Source organism: Mizuhopecten yessoensis, unplaced genomic scaffold, assembly GCF_002113885.1.
Source record: "Mizuhopecten yessoensis strain PY_sf001 unplaced genomic scaffold, ASM211388v2 scaffold923, whole genome shotgun sequence".
NCBI classification, from domain to species: domain Eukaryota; kingdom Metazoa; phylum Mollusca; class Bivalvia; order Pectinida; family Pectinidae; genus Mizuhopecten; species Mizuhopecten yessoensis.
In genome coordinates this window covers 413819-430409 of record NW_018403789.1, presented here as the reverse complement: position 1 = coordinate 430409, position 16591 = coordinate 413819, and the positions used below count along the sequence as shown (strand labels likewise).

Sequence of the window (16591 nt, the reverse complement as noted above, 5' to 3'; positions counted from 1 at the left end):
CCTAGTCAACAGTTCAGGTCATTGTAATGTCACTCTAGCCTAATGACCTACCTAGGCAACAGTTCAGGTCATTGTAATGTCGCTATAGCCTACTGACCAACCTAGTCAACAGTTCAGGTCATTGTAATGTCACTCTAGCCTACTGACCTACCTAGTCAACAGTTCAGGTCATTGTAATGTCACTTTAGCCTACTGACCTACCTAGTCCACAGTTCAGGTCATTATAATGTCACTCTAGCCTACTGACTTACCTAGTCAACAGTTCAGGTCATTGTAATGTCACTCTAGCCTACTGCCCAACCTAGTCAACAGTTCAGGTCATTGTAATGTCACTTTAGCCTACTGACCTACCTAGTCCACAGTTCAGGTCATTGTAATGTCACTTTAGCCTACTCGAGGTAGTCACCATGTAAGTATTATCGTGTAGGTAAATACCTGGTCCGGGCTACGTGGAACAGCCTCGAGGTAGTCACCCTGTAAGTATTCTCGTGTAGGTAAATGCCTGGTCCAGGTTACGTGGAACAGCCTCGAGGTAGTGACCATGTAAGTATTCTCGTGTAGGTAAATACATGGGCCAGGTTACATGGAACCGCCTCGAGGTAGTCACCATGTAAGTATTATCGTGTAGGGAAATACCTGGTCCGGGTTACGTGGAACAGACTGGAGGTAGTCACCATGTAAGTATTCTCGCGTAGGTAAATACCTGGTCCAGGTTAAGTGGAACAGCCTCGAGGTAGTCACCCTGTAAGTATTCTCGTGTAGGTAAATACATGGGCCAGGTTACATGGAACCGCCTCGAGGTAGTCACCATGTAAGTATTATCGTGTAGGGAAATACCTGGTCCGGGTTACGTGGAACAGACTTGAGGTAGTCACCATGTAAGTATTCTCGTGTAGGTAAATACCTGGTCCGGGTTACGTGGAACAGCCTCGAGGTAGTCACCATGTAGTCACTGTTCTTGAGTAAGATGTAATATCTCTTCAAATAGCTAGTCTGGTTTAAGGATCCTTATATATACAAACTGTTAATGTGCATTGGAAACTGTTTTTTTCCTACGGGAATTTCATGAAAAATTGATGATGATGAAATAAACAAAACCCAGATTCAAACCCTTGACTTCAGGTCATTGTAATGTCGCTCTAGCCTACTGACCTACCTAGTCAACAGTTCAGGTCATTTTCATGTCGCTCTAGCCTAGTGACCTACCTAGTCCACAGTTCAGGTCATTGTAATGTCACTCTAGCCTAATGACCAACCTAGTCAACAGTTCAGGTCATTGTTATGTCACTCTAGCCTACTGACCTACCTAGTCCACAGTTCAGGTCATTGTAATGTCCCTCTAGCCTAATGACCAACCTAGTCCACAGTTCAGGTCATTGTAATGTCACTTTAACCTACTGACCTACCTAGTCAACAGTTCAGGTCATTGTAATGTAACTCTAGCCTACTGACCAACCTAGTCAACAGTTCAGGACATTGTAATGTCACTCTAGCCTACTGACCTACCTAGTCAACAGTTCAGGTCATTGTAATGTCGCTCTAGCCTACCGACCAACCTAGTCAACAGTTCAGGTCATTGTTATGTCACTCTAGCCTACTGACCAACCTAGTCAACAGTTCAGGTCATTGTAATGTTACTCTAGCCTAATGACCTACCTAGTCCACAGTTCAGGTCATTGTAATGTCACTCTAGCCTAATGACCAACCTAGTCCACAGTTCAGGTCATTGTAATGTCACTCTAGCCTGCTGACCTACCTAGTCCACAGTTCAGGTCATTGTAATGTCACTTTAACCTACTGACCTACCTAGTCAACAGTTCAGGTCATTGTAATGTCACTCTAACCTAATGGCCTACCTAGTCCACAGTTCAGGTCATTGTAATGTCACTTTAACCTAATGGCCTACCTAGTCAACAGAAAAGACCTGGCTCAACTGCGCTACAGTTATATATCATAATGAAATTAAGGGGAGATTACTGTGTGTACAAAAAAAACCAGTGGAATTCTCTAAATATTTGCTGGCAATGGGACAGGGATCCTTAATTTATAGTTGATGTGAAAATCAGTAGTCATTTTTATGATAGTATAAAAACATGGCAAGTAAAATGTATTCTTTGATTAATAATTTGTTATGTATCATAAGAGTGCTTATTATATTTTGTGCTTGTGATTGTTTCAGGGGCCCTGTGACCAAGTTCCGTCTCCGCCAGCCCGACTGGAGCCCGACAGATTCCTGGGGAGTGTCCAGACTCTATATTGGTCAGCAGTGTCCGGCCATGTGTAGTGGACATGGTCAGTGTTCGGATGGAGTCTGTAGGTAAACATCTACATACAGACAGAATATTCATACACAGACATACAGGCATATTCACTCATAATATATACATACAAGTATGATTTACATATAAGCAGATTCTACATACAGTAGTCCCTGGAATAAGCCCCCAGAGTTCTTCACAAATTGGCTGAAAGGGGTTGCTTATTAAGATAAGAAAACATAGATTATTCGGACACGCTCCCAGGGAGAATTTCTAAACTGCTCTTGTTTTCTTTTTAAAACACTCAGAAACAGTCCCGTCAGATTGTAAAACCGTAGTATCTGATTTGCAGCGAATATAGTACTAGGTTTTGTTAACAGGACAGGGTCAGAATGGAGGGTTTGGGGAAAAGGGGCACTTCTTTTATTTCAGTAAGTGCCAAAACTGGGGAGGGTCATTAATTACAGTGAATATATGGTACATCTACATACAGACAGAATATTGACACACTGACTTGATGCTCATCATTTCACATACAGGTTTAATTCTTACAAAATTGCATACAGACAGAATTTACATATACACTGTACTAGCATAGAGTGGAATTCTCAGTGTCTAGCAGATATAGAAGAAAGGGAATAAACAAGACACACCGAGACATATTACTTGCCATCATTTTGAAATTTCCATGTTGGAGATAATGTGTGCTTAAAGTGTGTGTATACCCCAAGGAACAAAATAGCACTTTAAAATGCATTTTTTAGCCATTCTTTAACATGAAATCATCAGATCTTAGAAAATAGAAATTAGTTTAACAAGTTCACTGGTTAAAAAGGCTCAGTTTCAGGGTTCAAAATCAGGAGGTCGGGTCTCCCTCCAAAATAGGGAGTTTGTATTTCCTTCAAGCCTTAGTCTATGTAGAGTATATCATGTATTGAGGAATATTGTGTTTCTCATGATTGGTATTTTATCTTAAATTTCATGATTCATCCATCGAGACCACAAACATTTAATGTCAAGTTTCTTTAATACATCTGTCATAGATCCTTTTGTACCACTTATAGAAAAGTGTTTTAGGAGACAGATCAGACTTTTATATACTAAATTGTCCCTGTAATCCTTTGAAGATTTGATTTTACTGATGGGAACAACTTTGTAATTCAGATGTGAGGAAGGTTTTGTTGGGGAAAACTGTCATACAGAGGAGGGCTGGCAATCCTCCATGCAGGCAGACTTTGGGATAAGATACGAGCCGGACAGTGATTTTTTGAGTATCCTCGGAGGAGAGGTGATCAATGGCAGAAAAGGATGCGGAACTCTTTTGTCTGGGGAGTCCCTTTATTTCTCAGGGGTAAGTTGTGTTTTAGTTTAATTTGGAAAAATATTGTCTTGAAATTTTCATATTTCTGTGCTTTCACTTGAAATCTTAATTTTCTGTTAATAACATTGTTAATTTCATATAAGGATCAAAATTTGTGATTTTTTAAAATGTCTTACTTATGTAAATATTAAAATCTTCAAGAGCTAATGTTAATTCAAAGAAAACATTTGCAAATCGGAACTACAATGTAACAATGTATGTAGACAAACATCTATTAATCATAACACGCTAGCACGCATTATTCAATTTGTCTGCAATCCTGTGAGAATTATAGGACAAAACCTTTCCAAAGAAGGCAGTTTAATGCTTAAATACATGTAGTTTCAAAACTTGGATTAAGTTTGAAATTCTTTTAGGAGATCATTTACTCATCTCAGGGTAATTTTCCTTTAACAGAATGGAGTGAGAGAGCTGCGGACAAAGGACTTTGATACGAGGGAGAGTGACTACCTCCAGTTCTACCTAAGAATCGGAGGAGGCCTACCAGATTGTTCAGGGTCAGAGACACGTCAGGAAGGGGTCATCCTCCAGTTCTCCACAGATGGGGGCACCACCTGGGAGCAGCTCATGGAACTAGTACCAGCCGAGTACAGGAAACCCAAGTACGTAATATCTCTGTAGTTACACAGTATATTCTGCTTCATTACAGTTACTGTAATTCCGTAATTTTTTGCTTGGTTAAGATTAGCCCTTCACCAGTAAATTCTATTTCTGCCAAGCAAAGCAAAGTGATATTTAGGGATCACTCTGTCGATGTTCTCTGCACAAATTGTTTCCACATACTTAAAGGAAGACTTAGATTTTAATGGATTTTGAACCAAACCTGAAAATCAACATGGCCAACAGCAGCCATCTTGGCTTTTGTGATGGTTGCACGGTTTCCTTCTTAAACACTTGAAATGATGATTTGGTTTCTTGAAACTTACTTCACATGCCTAAAATACCAATTATTCATTCACATTTGATTTTGAGCAGAACCTGGAAATCCACCATGCCACCAGTGGAAGCAGGCAACACATCCATTTCCGTGGAATTCTTGTACTTCTTTGAGGCTAGTTTTTATGAAACAGTTTTAGATTTTCAATAATTATAACTGATATCGAACATTTACATTTTATCAGATCAACTGCATATTCATTGTTTTGTTAACCCATAGCACATACTATAACATGGTAATATGTTTCGACAGGTTTGTACATACGGTGCTGCCACCAAAGGCAAGGTCACCGAATACTCAATTCCGTTGGTGGCAGGGCTCTCACTCGGGAGGTGGCCAGGACCAGTGGGCTATCGATGAGATCATGCTAGGCAGCTATGACCACAAGACAAAGATGGAGGACAACTTCAATGTGAGTATTTTGCATAAAAAAAAATCCATTTTAACTATTTGATAATACTGAATCAGCAATTGGTCAGGTGTCGTTTCAAGGGGTCTGTAAAGTCTGGTGTTAGTAAAAGTAAGTGTCACTAAAGTCAGATGTCAGTAAAATAAGGTGTCGGTAAAGTCAGATGTCAGTAAAATAAGGTGTCGGTAAAGTCAGAAATCAGTAAAATCAGATGTCGGTAAAGACTTTAATGAAAACATAATGAAGATGAAATTAAAAAAATATATAATCGACAAACGTGTTCTGTGTGTTAATATTCTGTGGGGTCAAACCTGGATTCAAATCTTTAACTTCGGATTGTTATACCATCGCTGAAACTAATTGAGCTACCTGGACAACAGAAGTGTACAAGCCCAGTTAAGGGGAGGTTTCTGTATATAGGATCAACGACAGTGCAGTGGTACAGGGATTCTTAAATATAAACTTCTTGTTAAAGATCAAGGAGTGAGTACAGGTCCTGTGAACCTTTTATATGACTTGTAAGATGTGTTTTGATTGGTTAGGACCACCTGGATGTTCTGGACTCCCAGGTGTGGTCAACTGTGACGGAAGGTGTGTTGGGCAAGTACTGTCAGGCACGGGACCCTGCCCTCATTCTAGCCAATCAGGAGAACGATAAATTTGCCATCACGAAAGACCTTGACCTTCAAACTGGAGATGTTATACAGTTTAGGGTGAGTTATTAATTATTGCCTGATACTTTACCTGAAATTACTTTATACAGTAGTCACACTTGACTGTATGTTTATTAACAGATATGATAAAAATGTACATGATATCAATACAAATCTAGCTTACCAGTTTGATATGTATTAATTGTCAAAACTTGTTGTTACATTAAAAGTATAAATAGAACAAACAATTAGAAGTCCTATACTGTAGTGCAAAATGGTCCATTTATATCTGATTTTATTTCCAACTGACAAAAACACAATTTAAGAGATTTAGCACATACCAACATTTGATGATTTAAAATGCAAGAGAATATATAATACTAATGTAATTCTTTGTGAGTTCCTTTGTTGAAAAGAAAAAAAGCTTTTTGCTGTGAAACTAAAATGCTGAACAAGCAGAGGTAAGATAGTATGTGATGATTTTGAATACTTTAAAACATTCTATTGCTAATTCTTGTTTCCAGCTCAATGTTGGTTGTAGTAACTTGTTCCGTCTGGACCACCCAGTACTATTACAGTACAGCCATGACGGTGGCCAGACCTGGCGCTTACTCATCGAGCCATGCTACCAGGAGATGGACTGTAGTGAGCACACAGAGGGTACCCTATACTTCTCCGGTCCCCATGGTTACTGGCAGACCATGATCATACCCATCTCACAGGCAGTCGCCATGCAGTAAGTGTTTCAGTTCCGAGCAAAATCACTACAAAGGGGAAGTAAAAAATTGAGAAACAGAATTTAGTGAGATAGAATATAAACATTGGAAAATACTGAAGATGTCATATTTATCTTACCTGTTCCATTATATACATGTTAGAGAATATTTAAAAATGAACCTGTTCAATCAATTAAGTCTTGAAGTATTTGTTTGCTTTAATCCTTTTTATTACAGTCCAGTCCTTTTCCGCTGGTGGCAGCCCGGAGGGTACGCCCACAGCTTTGCCCTCAATGACGTGTACATTGGCCCCCCCTGTCCGGAGAACTGTCACCGAGAGGGTCTATGTAGTAATGGTACAACATGTACATGTAATGAGGGATTCCTAGGTAGGTGTACCCTCTCTAATGGACAAACAAGGCAACTATATATATATCCTCTCTACTTTATGGGCAGGTATCAAAACCAAATTTAAACCCAATTTTCGTGTCGCCTGCAACGCAAGGTAACATATAGGTATTACTTTGTCGGTGTAGTCGTCGTCGTCATCGTCGTCGTCGGTTGCCTCGTCAGGAACAAGGTTTCCGTGAGATAACTTGAGTTTATTTAGGTTAATTGAGCTCAGACTTCATACATTGCTTTCTTACTAATTGTGCTTGCTTGAGATTGCTTTTCAGATCCGAAGGTCAAGGTCACTTTTACTATAAATAGAAAAACTGTTTCCATGTGAGAAGTTCAGTTTCCTTGGGCCTATCAACCTCAAAACTTCAAACTGACTGTTATTCCATGGAATTGCTGGTGTTCAAACCAAAACAATTTTCTCACTAAAAGTGCTGAACGACTTTTTCCACATTACGTGGAATCAATTGCAGGCAATGCACGGTGACATATACATGTAGGTATTACTTTGTCAACGCCCACATCCCTTGGGTTTATCGAAGTCGCTGTTAATATAAATAGATCCTGTCTTCATGATCTCATTACAGCTGCCTGAGCAGGCCACACATCCTGCACTCCTGTGGAATTGTTTTTACTATTTAAGACCTTAAATTATGTTTGATAATTTTTGTAATTTCTTAAATCAGCCCCCAAGTCCACCCTTCAAAAAATATAAAAATTTAAATTTAAAAAATATAAAATAAAGATAAATCCTGATCAAACTACCCTATTTGTTTCAGTCATGTAACCTGACACATAAACATTTTTTGGCCTAAGAGAATCACCTGTCAGTTCGTACAGCAATTTTGTGTCTTCTCCATATTTACCTCCCGTTTCAGCTATACAAGGAGTGACTGTGTCTTATAGGTCTGACACGAGTTGTATGTGTAAAAAGGACATTGTTTATTTTTGGCTCATAGGCTCAAAGTACAGAGACATGTTATGTTGTTTAATTTTGGTAAGTTTGTCCTTTCTGGAAACTTCACAAACTGTTTCACCCTCAACATCATACGCTCAAAGTACAGAGACATGTTATGTATACTGACAAGTTCAGGAGATTTCGAAATATTTCTTGTTAGGAGATGTTGTGATATCAAAATGTTTTTTCATTAGCATGTTCTAAAAGATGCCTTTTGCTGAGAAACATTTTAAGGGGTGTCAATGAATGATGCTGTATGATTTTATAATTTATCTTCCTTTTAGTAACTTCTCACTCCCCGAACAATGTTAAGGGATACACAAAAAATGTCACCTTTTATTGTGACGCTAAACTTTCAAATGAGTCTTCCTTGTTTTCTGTGTTTGCTCTTCTGAGAAATATAGCTGTTGCTTTTTGGTAGGAGTCACTATCAGAGAGAAAGTTTGCTGTATCATGTACACTTATTTCCTTTTTTTTTTACAATTTTCCGTAGTGAGTTTAAATCCCAGTTGTCAACTCCGTTTTGATGATTAACAAGTTATGTCTCTGAGAAGATCACATGTGTTTTGTTCAGACCATGACTTTAACGTCAGAACCACTAAATATTATGGTACTCAATAGATACCCAGGTATATGTGTTATGACAAGAGTGTTTCACATTTCAAAGGGTTATCATACTTGCCAACTTTTTTTTATTTTTTTATGGGGGAGATTCATCATGCTCAAAATCAAAACATAAATAAAATGTGTGTATACACCCCCTAGAGACAAAATGACCCTTTAAAAGTCATATTTTGAGTTGTTCTTTCAGATGAAATCATTAGATCTTAGAATATAGAAACAGTTAAACAAATTCACTCTTTGAAAACACTAAATTTAAGGGTCCAAAATCGGGAGTCTCCCTCCTAAATAGGGAGGGTTGGCAAGTATGGATTATCAGGCAATCACAGTTGACTACATTTATCATTTCTCGACTTGTGATTTATGAAACTTTATAGCTATGAGTTCTTTTTTTGACAAGATTGTATGGCCCATATTTAACATACTGTGAAATCACTAATATTCGTTGATTTGGTGGGTATACTCTTCATCCGCAAACTCATATGTCCTTTAAATGATTTTGAATACTTTACATTTAATACTTTAAATTTTATAGATACAATTGTTGTGTTGGATAGCATGTTACCAGTACTATCAGTATCAAAACCCCAGTCAAATGTTTCAGATATGTTACCAAAGCTAAGTGGAGATAGAGTAAACTTATTCTCAACCACTGTTTATGTCAGACAGAATATTTAAGAAAATAAAAATGAATTCCTCCTCTTCGTCTCCAGAGCCAGATTGTCGGTCGCCAGATGAGACCCCTCATGGCCTATTGGACTGGTTTGACAACCATCACAAGCCTCGTAACATCTGGAGAAGGATTATGGGAGGAAAGCTTGGTCTCGGCTGTGGAGTGGTGGATTATGGGAATGCTCTGTTCTTCAATAATGAGGGTACACGGGAGGCTGTGACAGTGCCTCTGAACACTACCTTTCTCAGGTAAACACCTGTCTAAATTACCTTTCTAAGGGAAACACCTGTCTAAATTACCTTTCTCAGGTAAGAAAGTAAAAACATCTCTCTAAATTACCTTTCTAAGGTGAACACCTCTCTAATTCAAGTTACCTTGCTCAGGTAAGGAAGTAAACACCTTTCTAAGTTACCTTTCACAGGCAAGGAAGTAAACACCTCTCTAAAATTACCTTTCTCAGGTAAGAAAGTAAACACCTCTCTAAATTACCTTTCTCAGGTAAGAAAGTAAACACCTCTCTAAATTACCTTTCTCAGGTAAGAAAGTAAACACCTCTCTAAATTACCTTTCTCAGGTAAGAAAGTAAACACCTCTCTAAATTACCTTTCTCAGGTAAGAAAGTAAACACCTCTCTAAATTACCTTTCTCAGGTAAGAAAGTAAACACCTCTCTAAATTACCTTTCTCAGGTAAGAAAGTAAACACCTCTCTAAATTACCTTTCTCAGGTAAGAAAGTAAACACCTCTCTAAATTACCTTTCTCAGGTAAGAAAGTAAACACCTCTCTAAATTACCTTTCTCAGGTAAGAAAGTAAACACCTCTCTAAATTACCTTTCTCAGGTAAGAAAGTAAACACCTCTCTAAATTACCTTTCTCAGGTAAGAAAGTAAACACCTCTCTAAATTACCTTTCTCAGGTAAGAAAGTAAAAACATCTCTCTAAATTACCTTTCTAAGGTGAACACCTCTCTAATTCAAGTTACCTTGCTCAGGTAAGGAAGTAAACACCTTTCTAAGTTACCTTTCTCAGGCAAGGAAGTAAACACCTCTCTAAAATTACCTTTCTCAGGTAAGGAAGTAAACACCTCTCTAAGTTACCTTTCTCAGGTAAGGAAGTAAACACCTCGCTAAAATTACCTTTCTCAGGTAAGAAAGTAAAAACATCTCTCTAAATTACCTTTCTAAGGTGAACACCTCTCTAATTCAAGTTACCTTGCTCAGGTAAGGAAGTAAACACCTTTCTAAGTTACCTTTCGCAGGTAAGGAAGTAAACACCTCTCTAAAATTACCTTTCTCAGGTAAGGAAGTAAACACCTCTCTAAGATTACCTTTCTCAGGTAAGAAAGTAAACACCTCTCTAAATTACCTTTCTCAGGTAAGAAAGTAAACACCTCTCTAAATTACCTTTCTCAGGTAAGAAAGTAAACACCTCTCTAAATTACCTTTCTCAGGTAAGAAAGTAAACACCTCTCTAAATTACCTTTCTCAGGTAAGAAAGTAAAAACATCTCTCTAAATTACCTTTCTAAGGTGAACACCTCTCTAATTCAAGTTACCTTGCTCAGGTAAGGAAGTAAACACCTTTCTAAGTTACCTTTCCCAGGTAAGGAAGTAAACACCTCTCTAAAATTACCTTTCTCAGGTAAGGAAGTAAACACCTCGCTAAAATTACCTTTCTCAGGTAAGAAAGTAAACACCTCTCTAAATTACCTTTCTCAGGTAAGAAAGTAAAAACATCTCTCTAAATTACCTTTCTAAGGTGAACACCTCTCTAATTCAAGTTACCTTGCTCAGGTAAGGAAGTAAACACCTTTCTAAGTTACCTTTCTCAGGTAAGGAAGTAAACACCTCTCTAAGTTACCTTTCTCAGGTAAACACCTCTCTAAGTTACCTTTCTCAGGTAAATACCTGTCTAAGTTACCTTTCTCAGGTAAACACCTCTCTAAGTTACCTTGCTGAGGTAAACACCTCTCTAAGTTACCTTGCTGAGGTAAACACCTCTCTAAGTTACCTTGCTCGGGTAAACACCTCTCTAAGTTACCTTGCTGAGGTAAACACCTCTCTAAGTTACCTTGCTCAGGCAAACACCTCTCTAAGTTACCTTGCTCAGGTAAACACTTCTCTAAGTTACCTTGCTCAGGTAAACGCCTCTCTAAGTTACCTTGCTCAGGTAAACCCCTCTCTAAGTTACCTTTCTCAGGTAAATACCTGTCTAAGTTACCTTTCTCAGGTACACACCTCTCTAAGTTACCTTGCTCAGGCAAACACCTCTCTAAGTTACCTTGCTCAGGCAAACACCTCTCTAAGTTACCTTGCTCAGGTAAACACTTCTCTAAGTTACCTTGCTCAGGTAAACGCCTCTCTAAGTTACCTTGCTCAGGTAAACCCCTCTCTAAGTTACCTTTCTCAGGTAAATACCTGTCTAAGTTACCTTTCTCAGGTACACACCTCTCTAAGTTACCTTTCTCAGGTAAATACCTGTCTAAGTTACCTTTCTCAGGTAAACACCTTCTAAGTTACCTTGCTCAGGTAAACACCTGTCTAAATTACCTTGCTCAGGTAAACACCTCTCTAAATTACCTTTCTCAGGTGTGAAAGTAAACACCTCTATAAATTACCTTGCTCAGGTAAGAAAGTAAACACCTGTCTAAATTACCTTTCTCAGGTAAGAAAGTACACACCTCTCTAAATTACCTTTCTCAGGTAAACCCCTCTCTAAGTTACCTTTCTCAGGTAAACCCCTTCTAAGTTACCTTGCTCAGGTAAACACCTCTCTAAGTTACCTTGCTCGGGTAAACACCTCTCTAAGTTACCTTGCTGAGGTAAACACCTCTCTAAGTTACCTTGCTGAGGTAAACACCTCTCTAAGTTACCTTGCTGAGGTAAACACCTCTCTAAGTTACCTTGCTCGGGTAAACACCTCTCTAAGTTACCTTGCTCAGGCAAACACCTCTCTAAGTTACCTTGCTCAGGCAAACACCTCTCTAAGTTACCTTGCTCAGGTAAACACCTGTCTAAATTACCTTGCTCAGGTAAACACCTCTCTAAGTTCCCTTGCTCAGGTAAACACCTCTCTAAGTTACCTTGCTGAGGTAAACACCTCTCTAAGTTACCTTGCTGAGGTAAACACCTCTCTAAGTTACCTTGCTGAGGTAAACACCTCTCTAAGTTACCTTGCTGAGGTAAACACCTCTCTAAGTTACCTTGCTCAGGTAAACGCCTCTCTAAGTTACCTTGCTCAGGTAAGAAAGTAAAAACACCTGTCTAAATTACCTTTCTCAGGTAAGAAAGTAAACACCTTTCTAAGTTACCTTTCTCAGGTAAGAAAGTAAACACCTTTCTAAGTTACCTTTCTCAGGTAAGAAAGTAATCACCTCTCTAAATTTCCTTTCTCAGGTAAACACCTCTCTAAGTCACCTTTCTCAGGTAAACACCTCTCTAAATTTCCTTTCTCAGGTAAACACCTCTCTAAGTCACCTTTCTCAGGTAAACACCTCTCTAAATTACCTTTCTCAGGTGTGTAAGTAAACACCTCTATAAATTACCTTTCTCAGGTAAGAAAGTAAAAACATCTCTCTAAATTACCTTTCTCAGGCGAACACCTCTCTAATTCAATTTACCTTGCTCAGGTAAGGAAGTAAACACCTTTCTAAGCTACCTTTCTCAGGTAAGGAAGTAAACACCTTTCTAAGCTACCTTTCTCAGGTAAGGAAGTAAACACCTCTCTAAATTACCTTGCTCAGGTAAGAAAGTAAACACCTCTATAAATTACCATTCTCAGGTAAAAATGAGCTCTAAGAAATAACTTTCTGTGGGGAAAGCATGACCTCTGAAAACTACCATTCTCAAGTAAATATTGGATACCTTACCTTTCTCAGGTAGATATTGGAGATGTTACCTTTCTCAGGTGAGAAAATCATATCACTTCTCTTCACTACTGTCCCATTGTTAGAGTTTAGAAAAATGGGGTTGCTCGCCAATCACTTTATTTTTGTGATAGATTGATTTTCATGTTTATTCGCAAATTTTAATTTTCATTTGAAGAAAAATTCCATAGATGATAATTGTCAATAATGTTCACACACCCTCTCAGTTGCATTTGCTAAAAAACTTACAGCCATAGTTTGTATAATGAATTAGATACAAAATTAAAATAAAGTGTAATGTACCCGAAAATTCTAAAAGTTTTACTGTGTATGATATCAACATTTGTGAAAGCATATTTAAACATAAAACTGAAATATCCTAAATATATATTAGATAATCTCATCTTCATTAACACAATGTCAACAGAAATAGAGAAATATGTCCATACTCTGCTTCACAGGATGCTGCAGTTTGCCATTCGCATTGGTAGTGACGGTAGCTCTTCAAACTGCCACCAGCCCAACAGTCGAAACGAGGGCGTGGTGGTGGCCTTCTCCACCGATAATGAGGTCACGTGGCACACACTGAAGGTCGTAGAACCTCGTATCTACAACGGAAGCACAGAAATTCTCACCATCTCTTTGCCACCGGAAGCAAAAACAGAGGCCACAATCTTTAAATGGTGGCAACCTTTGGGCTATGGAGGTACAGTGTAATCAGGGTTTCTTCCTAAATCAGTTTTAAATTAATGGCCTCCATGTTCCATAGAAATATGAGAATTTTAAAAAGTCTTATGATGCAGTAAATAATATCAATATAATCTTCATTTCTATTTTGTGTTTGTGGCTCACCTGCCGAAAGGGCTTGTTACTTTTAAGGTCTCAATGTCAAAGATCACAAGGGTCAAATGTGTTAATAATTTAAACACCTTCTGAATGATAAAGAGGCCTATGGAAATACTATTTTGCTTCTATAATGCTAGGGTAAAGGGCTATAAAGAATGACATTGTCCACTTCAGGGTTACATGAGGTCAGTATATGAGAGAGCATTTAAAAAAGTTCACTGAATATATATTTTTATTGTTCTAAATTAGATACTGAGTGAAATAAATAAAATCTTAAAAATAGATTAACCCTTTCACCACTATGTAACTTTAGTAGACTCTACCATGCATTGATATTGATGAGTCCATTATGGTCTATAGTGGTGAAAGGGTTAAAGATAATGTCTTTTTATGATGAAGATACAATTAACGAATTTGACTGTATTTATCCAAATACACGATCGGTGTCTTTAATTCAAAATCCTTAAGTATTTCATGATTATGCTGATTTCTATTGCCAGCATTACCAAGGGCCGAGTGGGGCCTGGACAGTGTCATTGTGGGTGTGAACGAGACAAATTCAGATGGTTTTCATGACGACTTCCATTCCATGACCCCTGACCCCCAGAATTGGATGCTGACAGAAAGTGCCATTCCTAGGACCACCTGCAACTCTCAGGGAAATGCCTTGGAATTCAGCAGGGATAAAGGTGAGAGTAGTAATGATGAATCAATGTTCAACATGTGATCTTTATACTTTAATTTGCACACAACTACCCCACTTTTGTACTTTGTACTGCTGCTAAAATCTGTCACTATGAATTGGAAGTTTTTCTGCATGACTTTAAATCATTTCTTAAAATAAACACATACTTTGCAGAACTTCATTTTAAAAAACACCAAGACGAAATAATCAAAAAATATTAACAACAGACTTCTGGGTATATTTTGACCATGATTGAATAAACATATTCACACAACTTATAGCATGATATTGTAATTTAGATGAAATGTGCATGTTTTATAAATATCTTCAATATATTCTCTCCACAGGATTGCGGTTTGCTGTGACACATGACTTCCATGTGACACCATCAATGTTTCTCCAGTTTGACATCGCCATGGCATGTGACTCACTGTATGGGACGATCTACGGTACTCTCTACAGTGTGGAGCTGGAGTACTCGGTAGATATGGGCCAGACCTGGCGACCCGTGGTGGAGGAGTGTACGCCACCGAATTTTGAGTGCTCTGGCTACCACCTGTCCAGCGAGTATGTTTCTGATCAGCACCGCAACTGGACAAGAGTGTCTGTCTATCTGCCACCGGGTGCTGTGTAAGTCTACTGGAAATTATACATCACATGGGATTTCTTTGTGAAAATGATTGTAGTTGGAGCAGAGACGTACAAGACAGAGATGTGGGAAATAGAATGCGTAACTGTGTTTTGTTCTCTGGTAGTTCGTGTTTTGACCCTAAGTGCCCTAAAAGGGCAAGGGTTATTAGTCAGTCAATGGTTGTCATGGATTTTGATCTTTTATGTTCCTAACAGGGTAATGTTAGTCATCAGTTTGACCCCTTCTGTCGAAGGTCAATTGTAGTGATCGGTTTGACTACTTATGTCAATATAAGGTCTGTGGTAGTTTAGGACTTGACCCCTTATACTTCTTTATAGTCAGTAAGAGTCCTGAGTTTTAGATCTAACTCCCCTTACAAGGTCAATCATAGTCCTCGGTTAGACCCTGAAAAGTTACCTAGGTCTTTTTCTGGAAAGGGGTGTGGAATGTTTTGAAACAAAAATCTCTAGAAAGTGGCAGTGTAACATATGAATCTATCCAATGAAATGAAGATATTTTTAAAAGGAAAGTTGAAAGGATAGGTTTTACAATCTTTGTACGACAAACTGGTGCTCATCACTATGTTACGACGTTCAGAGCTACTTGGATGTATATCATATGTGTAAGGCTGACATTCAGTAAAATGTGGGGTTCTCTGCTCAGGTCACCAACTACACGATTCCGATGGATGCAGCATGCGTCGTCCCAGCGAGGAAACGTTTGGGCTTTGGATAATGTATATCTCGGAGATGGCTGTCCATGGCTGTGTTCTGGTCAGGGCTACTGTAGAAACAAGACTTGTGTGTAAGTATCATTGTGTCAACAAAACAATTCTTTTCTCTATTTGCAAGTAAGAAATTTAAAGAAACATCTGGTAAGTCATCATATATATTTTCTACCTATAGTGCTATAGTGTCCTTTGAATGCTTAAACGATAAAACAAAAGGTATTTTAACTATAGCAGATATGAAACAGGAAATTATCTTCGATTTTGGGGCTAATTTTTGGACAGCATACAAGGTTTTTAAATATTAAATATTTACCATTTAAATATATGATATTTACCGTACAAGCTAGTACTGACAATATTTCTTAAAAAATATTATTATATATTCTTAAAAAGATGAGTTTTAACTGTGATACTTACCATAATATTTATCTGTAACATTGTAACTGTTTATTACACAGGTGTGATGAAGGATTTGCTGGCCCTTACTGCGTACCAAGTACGCCCCTACCCATGATGCTTAGGGATGACTTTAACACTCGTGACATAAACACTGACAACTGGAGGGAAATTTACGGAGGGGAAAACTCAGACATCTGCGGCAAACTTGTCAGTGGACGGTCACTCACATTCCACAAAGTAGGCTTTTCCTATATCTATAATAACACATAGTCAATCTGAATCAAATAACCAATATCCAGGGCTCGTATTCATAAAACCATTCTCATGCTCAAGCATGGATTCTATAATCATTCAATTTTATTGCAACCGGCTTAAATCATGTGATACAGGCAAAGGTCAAGTGTAAATATTGAAAATGGTATTCTGCTTTT

The 16591-nt window shown here is 38.2% G+C and overlaps 1 protein-coding gene across 1 annotated transcript in view; it reads left to right on the top strand.

The window, feature by feature from the left end:
- LOC110455393 (reelin-like) overlaps positions 1 to 16591 on the top strand; it is an 86801-nt gene that overhangs the window by 33792 nt on the left and 36418 nt on the right. The window contains exons 22-34 of the mRNA XM_021505507.1: positions 2180 to 2317; positions 3423 to 3609; positions 4036 to 4241; positions 4829 to 4988; positions 5528 to 5698; positions 6163 to 6374; positions 6592 to 6743; positions 9046 to 9253; positions 13331 to 13575; positions 14216 to 14404; positions 14748 to 15030; positions 15695 to 15835; positions 16220 to 16397. Coding sequence (XP_021361182.1) covers positions 2180 to 2317; positions 3423 to 3609; positions 4036 to 4241; positions 4829 to 4988; positions 5528 to 5698; positions 6163 to 6374; positions 6592 to 6743; positions 9046 to 9253; positions 13331 to 13575; positions 14216 to 14404; positions 14748 to 15030; positions 15695 to 15835; positions 16220 to 16397 — 2470 coding nt within the window. The remainder of the gene's footprint in view (positions 1 to 2179; positions 2318 to 3422; positions 3610 to 4035; positions 4242 to 4828; positions 4989 to 5527; positions 5699 to 6162; positions 6375 to 6591; positions 6744 to 9045; positions 9254 to 13330; positions 13576 to 14215; positions 14405 to 14747; positions 15031 to 15694; positions 15836 to 16219; positions 16398 to 16591) is intronic.